The sequence below is a fragment of the Olea europaea genome, unplaced genomic scaffold (assembly GCF_002742605.1).
Source record: "Olea europaea var. sylvestris unplaced genomic scaffold, O_europaea_v1 scaffold2674, whole genome shotgun sequence".
Lineage (NCBI taxonomy): Eukaryota > Viridiplantae > Streptophyta > Magnoliopsida > Lamiales > Oleaceae > Olea > Olea europaea.
The window spans coordinates 45,260-53,360 of record NW_019245119.1 but is presented as its reverse complement, the minus strand read 5'-3'; the positions used below and the strand labels follow the sequence as shown (position 1 = coordinate 53,360).

General features: G+C 36.3%; 1 protein-coding gene across 1 annotated transcript; it reads right to left on the bottom strand.

The window, feature by feature from the left end:
• Window positions 1-3,755: 3,755 nt before the first annotated feature.
• Window positions 3,756-6,780, bottom strand: LOC111383396. The gene is made up of 3 exons (XM_023007506.1): window positions 6,406-6,780; window positions 4,175-4,296; window positions 3,756-4,090 (listed from the first exon to the last, which is right to left on the bottom strand). Exons 1-3 carry the CDS (start codon window positions 6,731-6,733, stop codon window positions 3,974-3,976), a joined length of 567 nt encoding a protein of 188 aa, XP_022863274.1. The 5' UTR covers window positions 6,734-6,780; the 3' UTR covers window positions 3,756-3,973.
• Window positions 6,781-8,101: the final 1,321 nt, after the last annotated feature.

Genomic DNA, 8,101 nt, shown 5'->3' with positions numbered 1-8,101 from the left:
GGTCAGGAAATTCCTTATCTTGAAATTTTTTTTTCAAATCAAAGCTCAAACAACCTTGAGCGATTTTGACAAACTCTTTTTCGGGCAGAGGTACAAAACATTTACTTCTTGCTGTCTTGAACCTTTGGAGGAAATCTTCTGCCCATTCATTTGGCATTTGACGTAGGTTCGCCAAATCCGCCAAAGTAACTTCAGACTCAGTCTTATAAAACTAAACGTGGAATAATTGTTCCAATTGTTGTCATGTTTGAACAGAATTCGCTGGCAAATTGATGAACCGGGAGAAAGCTACTCCTATTAATGAACTAGGGAAAAGCCTCATTTTATGACAATCAGTTACGTCACCACTTTGCAGTGTGAATCGTCCTATGTGTTCTAGAGTAGACACCTCTCCTAAACTAGTAAACAGTGAGAATTCTGGCACTTTATACCCTCTAGGCCATGGATATGCTTGGTCTATCCAATCAGGATATGACTTTGTGTAAGTCGGCCTAATGACAGGACGTACCGCAAAAGCCATCTGATCCTGTACAATTTCCATAATCTGATTTCTTAACATGACGTTGGGGTCATATGGAATCCCTACAGGTTCGTTGACTGGTTGATTTGCTTGAGGCCTGATATTTGGTCCTTGATTAGGAATAAAGTTACCATGATTTGGGTCATTGTTACCATTAGCCTGAACATTTATTCCCTCATTAACACGTGGGGTATTCTGCCCGTTATTTAGAACATTATCTCTTACATTTAGATTACCCCCCAAGTTAGGCGTACCACTACCATTATTCTGATATGTCATTACACCATCCCTTTGGTTTGAAGTAGAGGGACCGAAATGTGGTTCTACCCCTTGACTTGGATTTAGGACTGGGGGATTATGTCCCACAATTGTCCTAGTTTGAAAGTGGTTTGCAAGAGGCGTAACTGGTTGACAAATTTGGCCTACTAACTTATTCATTATTTCATTCAAAGTATTCAATTGTTTGGTCATGTTGTCATAATGTGCATTCCCATTTTGGGTAAATCTTTCCATATTATGAATATTTCAAAAATTTACATGTTCAACGACATCTTGTGTGAGTTCTCCAAGCAGTGCACGCATAGTTCGAGGACTCAACTCTGTCATTGATTCGTAACGACTGTTACTGCTCTGATTCTGTCCATTTGTTCGTGGAGAGCTATGCTGCTCCTCATATCGCTCGATCACTGACTGAACTCCTCCCTGACTTGTTGCTTCCTTATCGGATCTCTGAGGCATGTTGTTTCACCTTTTGTATCTTCAACACCAAACACTACTGTCTCACCGGGCGTGCCAAATTGTTTCGCGTGGGTTAGTCGCTAACAATTAAAAAGGGATCAGACGATTGTATAAGGGACAAACCTCTTGAAACAAAGTCCAAAAAAGGGGTTTTTTTATTGACGATGACTTTACAATTTGAAAATATAAACAGAATGCCTCCAAGGGGCGCGAGCACACGAGTTACTGAAAAAGAAGTGTTTAAATCTAAACTAAGAAATTTAAAGTTACATATTCTCTGTTTGAGAGTGTTTGATTCGGGGTCCTTTGCTCTATGTCTTTTCTTCCTTTTATACTCCCTGGATGATCTCTTCGTAATCAACCGCTTAAAAACTGTTTGATCGCTCTATAACTGCCCACTTTCCTCGTAGTGGCCAACTTGTCATGGAACTGCCTTCTCTAATTGCTGTCATTACTTTTGTCGTTCAACCGTCTTCAATTGAATTCCTTGAATCGTAGAACGTGATAGGGCTACTCAATAACTGCTTCATTAACCGCACCTTTGGGTAACCATAACATCTTACGTTTGCTAAGATCCTGGACGACTCGAAGGTTTGGGCTAGAACAGGGGCTCAGTTCTGGGCGACTGCATGGCAATCCATTCGCTCCAATCTTGGGCGACTTGTAACCTTGGGCGATGGTATTACTGCGTTCATGGGCTTCCCTATTTGGGTCTTTATCCTGCATTGCCTGATTGAGTCGTTCTTTGAGCTATTTGATTTTAGGGATCTTATAATTGGGCTTCATTCCTTAGGCTATTCGACTTGGGCTGAACTTTTTGTGTGTCAACACTTGTATATAATGAAATTACATAATAATTTACATACTGTTGAGGTGTCAAAAATAAGATATTTTATTTATTTATTTTATATTGAAGAAATTTTGATACAATCATATTTCACCACATCATATACATGTAAATTATTTTATACATATAGCACAACCATTAAAAGTTTGTTATTTAGATTTAGATTAATATGTTATTGAAAAGTGAAAAATGTAATTTGGATATTGATTTAAATTTGAAAATTGAAATTGCTGAACCCATATCTTCTCTAAAAAAATTAGATTATTTCCATTTTTCAAAAATCCTTAAGTGGTTTTTTTTTTTTTCCCCAAAACACTTAGAATACTAGAATCTAAACCAAATTTTATTTAAAACCATATAGTTAATGTCTCTATGTTACACTAAATCAATGGTTTTCAAAAAGACAAATTTTCAATTTTAAGTGATGCTAATCCCGGGCTCCAATCCAGGGCTAAGGTAGCGCATGTCTCGGCCCTTGATCTTTAAATACATGGGGCCCGCGCCATTTAACATCAGGGGCTGAGGTGTCAAGGATTGGAGCCCGGGATTTGCAACTTTTTTGTTTCAATTTTTGCCACTTTAGAGGTCAAATAATGTGCCAACGTGTCAAAAATTTTATCGTTATCTGCCAATTTGTCATAAAGAATTGATGTACTAAGATGTCAAAAATAAATTGAGGAAACAGCCAAGATGACAAAACATCTAGACTTGCCACTTTACACTTACAGCCTTGAGCCCTAGCAACCCGACACTGACTGGACTAATTGTTCCTTGATTAAGTTGTCTAGTGACAATGGTCAGAAGATAAAACTCGAAGTAGATAAGAAATGACAACATATGATAACGAGCAAAGGCACGTTCGAAGATGGATTAAAGGAGGTAACATTTACGCGAAAGGCATTACAGCTCAAATTCTAATCACAAATTACAATTTTCACTTCTCAAATTAGTTTAAATTTTCCAAGTAAATATAACGAACTCAAAATAATAAATAACCCAAAATAATTTGTATGTTTAGCCCCCGGGGCATAGTCCAGTGGTGCAAAAGAAAGGAGTGAAATTATCTCACGCCTTGTTAGCAGTCACAGTGTGGAGGTTTGATTCTTGAGACATGAAATTGGACTCCTTGTAGGCGCAGTGTACAAACAGCCCTTGTTCCATAACCTGTTAGGGCACATCCCCCCGATTTACCTCCCTCCCAAAACTCTAGGGGCGGGACAATAGAGACCCTCAAAGTTAGAATTCAACCTTTAATAAATAACCCAAAATGATCTGTATGTTTCACGTCAAATTAGAAGAAAACGACATGTTTAGAGGACAAATTCTTGAACAAGGAGATGTCACTATCACACGAAAATGCAGCAGGCTTTATGTTGTAGGCCCTTCTTACCTCCCACAGAAACAGAGGAGAAAGGGCCAGAGTACAAGCCGAAGAATATTTTTACCTAGCATGAAAGAGCTTTGCTAAAGGCTCTTTAGAAGCAGTTTAGGCAATGTGGAATCAAAATATTATGTACTAAAATTCTTCCATGGTTTTTGTTCATATGCTAATAGCTTGTAGAAAAAAATGCTGAACTTTTTCCTAAACAGTAATCAACACAATATTGAAGTATTTAAACTGGGGTTCTGCCACGTGTTTAAAACCAAAGATACCTTTACCACGAGTTTTCCGTGATGTGTTCATACGACTCCAATTACCAAGGAACTTCCATCAATTCAAATCACCAATATATTGTTGAGACAAATAACAAAGATAACAACAGTGAGTCTGTGACAACAAAATCGTGCACTTCGTCACAAGGGGAGATAGTTACCCAGACTACAACAACGAAGCCAACTACATACTTCTAAATTAAGTTATACCACTCTCAAGAACCAACTATCAAAGGGTTCTTATCTTTGCACACATTATATCGTTTACATAGTTTCTCCAGTGTCGCTACTGAATGTTGCATCTTGTTTAATTTGATATCCATGAACATGCTCTGCAACGCAAGAAAACTTGTTAGGCACAAACATTTAACCAAACAAATTGTGAATAATTCTCAAGAGTTTAGTCTTTTCTCTACCTGATAGTCATCTCCATATTTTTCTACCAATCGACCAACATGAATTCGTTGGATTTTTGTCAGTGGTTGAAGGGGCGCATGCTTCCCATCTGTCCGTTTCTTGCCAAGGGCTGACTTCAAGTCTAGAAAGTTCACACACATCATGCCGTTAGCGGGTCAACAAGAAGAATCAGAAGCAGAAGTGGAACATAGATTAGCACTTTCTGATGGATCCTTAATATGACCATTGACAGTTATATTACATTGCACAAATCTGACAAATTATAGTGAAAGTCTTAAAAATTGCATACATATTGAAAAATTGAGGCTCCAGCATCATACATCTTGATAGACTCGTTTGATTAGTAATGCAACTAGCACTTAGCAGTTAGAAGTAAAAATTATTTTTCACTAAATAACTTACAGGTATTGATGAACACAGTACTGCAGGGGTCTTATTTAAATTTGCAAATGTTATGTATACAATAATGAAAAAGTGCTGCATAAATCATGTTTAGTAATTAATGAAAACCATATATGTGTGTACAGAAAATAAATCTAGGCCCCGTTTGGTAGGGATTTTTTACTCCAAAAAATTGATTTTTTGACCGTTATTTTACTATTCAAGCCGTAGTTTTTGACTTTTTCTTTCACATGTAGACCCCACATTTCTTCCAACGGTCAAAAAATCAATTCTCAAAATCCCTACCAAACGGGCCCCTAATCCCACAGTAGATAAAGAAAATGGACAAAAGATAAAATAATAAATTTAGAAGAGCACAAGCTTGCAAGAATCAGAGGACCACTGTCTTGTTCACATGAAGCACCAATGGCTTCACCAGAATAATTAAACCGTTGGAATCAGACATTTCAACAAACACTAAGCTGGCTATGAAATCGCTAACTTATCACTTATTTGGACGAACTCGTTGAACAAGTATAAAATTATAAAAAGAATTCCAAAACAAATTCAAGGCCTGTGACAATTGTAACATATATGAATCTGAAAGTGAAATTAATGATATACGTGCCTCGCGCGAATCCACAATTTGAGAATGAAGTTTGTCTGAAAACCAAAGGCAACTCAATTATAACTTTAATAGGTAACACGTGAAACATATGAGGAGAGCTTAGTGGTTATTGAAAAACATCAAAACAAATCACTGGTCTTGGTTAGAAAGTATATGCAAGTAGTGACACATAGATGGTTAAGATTTCATGGAGAGGTTGGGTTACAGTGCAAAAATTTGCAACATGTGGTAGATATCAGCAAAAGATACTATAATCATATTGAAGATGTGTAACAGAAGATGTTGTCTTTGATGCTTGGACACCAGGATAGGCGCTAGGTACAACTATGGATCTACGTGTCAGACAATGAGAATAAATTCGTTTATCAAATAAGTGCCTTGACTTTGGACATGTCATTCATAACTGCATTAAGCTAATATTATGACACTTCAAAGATGTTTAAATAATGTAACAGTATAATTAGCTGGACAATGCATGTTCAAGAAAGAATGATGAAAAGTTGACATGAGAAAGATTCGTATAGCCCTTTCAGCAATATATTTATTCCGTGATAAGTTGTGTTTGCAGATGAATGTTTAGTACTCTAACCAGGTGTCAAGGATATCATTATTCAAAAGGTTGAGCTCTTACGTGGACAATATGGTAACAAATGTTTCAGACAATACAGTATGTAGCAATTTAGGGTTGCAATTTCCTACACATACACATGTATCTATCCCATTTTCACATGGTATTTGTGAGGATACCTGTTTCGGGTGCTAAACAAGAATCAGTTTGAGAGTCTATTGATAGATCATCTTCTTCCGGTCATAAACCAATTAAACAAAGATAATTATGTAATTTTTCTAAAGATCAGTAATAGGTTGCAATATTGGTGTTTTGCCCTAATAAAACAGGCTCCAATTCTTAGTGCAAACAGAGAATCATTGCACACCTCAATATCATCAATGAATTCCACGCATCTACTTAGGAAGAAGAAAGAGCCTTCCATACATTGTCCTCTAGTGAAATTAACAAATCAGTTAATTATTTTCTTGCTTTTTTTCCCATATCAATGCATTAAATTCAAATTTCCGATTCACACTAGGTGAATAAATAACAATCACGATGGAAATTAATCAACTTATTAATCAAAACAAAATGCCGAAGTATTAGTTAATAAAATATCCAAACAAAAGATATACTTAGGGATCAAAAGGAAAAAGTAAAAAATAACTGACCATCTTCTTCGAGGTCGCTGCCGGAATCAATTGGCTCAAACTCGTCCACTGGGGTGGCGTCTTGGGCAGGGACCTGGAGGGCGTCGCTCTCGACCATGTGAGGGGTGCGAGAGCGGACTCCGAGAAAATTAGGGTTCGAAACGACGCCAAATGACTTGTAATTCTCGATTACACTGGCCTTATCGTCCCATTTTGAATCGGGGTCCAAAAGAGTCTTCAATTTCGGTGGGAGATGGAATGCTGGTTTGAATATTCGAGGGTTTTTCTTCGGCAGTCCAACTTTTACCTTCGGCTTCGAACGCTTGTAACTCCTCCTCGAACCGCCCATTATCTTGATATTTCCCGCACTTCAATTAGGGTTTTGAGGAAGAGGTCTAAGAATTAGGGTTTAAGTTATTCAATTGTTGAAACGTAAATTGCATCTTAGTCCCCATTTTATATCGAGTTTTTCAATTTTATCCGGAACCTTTTTCTTTGGCATTATACCCCCTCTGTCTTTAAAACTTAGCACAAGTAGTCCTTACCAATGGTTTTCATCCCTTAAAACACATTTTAAGCTAAAATGAGAATAGTTGTTGTGAAGAAAAATAAGTTACTTCCTTTATTCTTGTTGAAGGATTAAAAGATTGACAATGTTTAGCCCCTATTTGAGCCAGTCCTAGTTTGGCCCCCATTTTGAAGAAATGAAAATAGGTGGAATAATTTTTATTTTTTTTTAAATGTGTGGTTGAAAAAGAATTAAGAGTTTTTGATTTACGTGTAATATTATTTTATGGAAGATTGTATGGTTGAAAATAGGAAAAAGAAAAATGAAATGTAATGGAATGAAAATTAATGGGAGCCAAATTTCAACCAAAAAAAAATGAGAATTCCGATCATTGGAGGCCAATTTCAACCATCATATTTGACTTCACCTCTCTTAAGTGGGACTCACGTTTGAAAATAACAGTCAAAAATTTTCTACTTTCTTCCTTGAAAATATGGCTCAAATAGGGGCTTAATATTATAAATGTGGTGAGATTGTAATTCTAACAATCAGATGCCACTGATGTTATATGCTTGATAAACTTTTCAAGTAAAGCCATAAAATTTTTGTATCAATTCTCTGCCAAATTATGATATTTAAATTTGGACATCAAGAATATTATGTTGCACTAGTGCTGAATTCTTCTAGTTTTCCTCCTAGTCACTATTCAAAGCATTGAACAAGGCAATGGGGAATGACCCATGGCCCCTTCAACAATCAAGTAAAAAAGAGGGATGGATGAAAATGCTTGTATGTTGATTAATTATCTTTCTACGTATCTTCTTGTCTCGCGCCCCTATCATTTTTTACAGCACAATCGAGCACAATCGTTTATTATAAGAGTGATTAGTTACTAATTTTAGGTAATTGATTTTGGGGAGAAATGGATTGTAATGCCCTCAATCAACTTTAATCGATTATATTTTATTATCTTTGTGCATTGTTGAATATATGTTAAATGGCTTGTGAGCTTAGTTTTCAACATATATAGAGCAAGTTACAACCTTGGGAAATAAAATTTGGTTTTAACTTTTATTATTCCGAGGAAGACAAAATAACATTCCATGATGCGAGACGTCGCTAATGGTATTACATGTTTTGTACCCAAAAATTATAAATATAGTTTATTATGTTCCTATGTAATTTGTCTGAAATTATGTCGCATTTTAT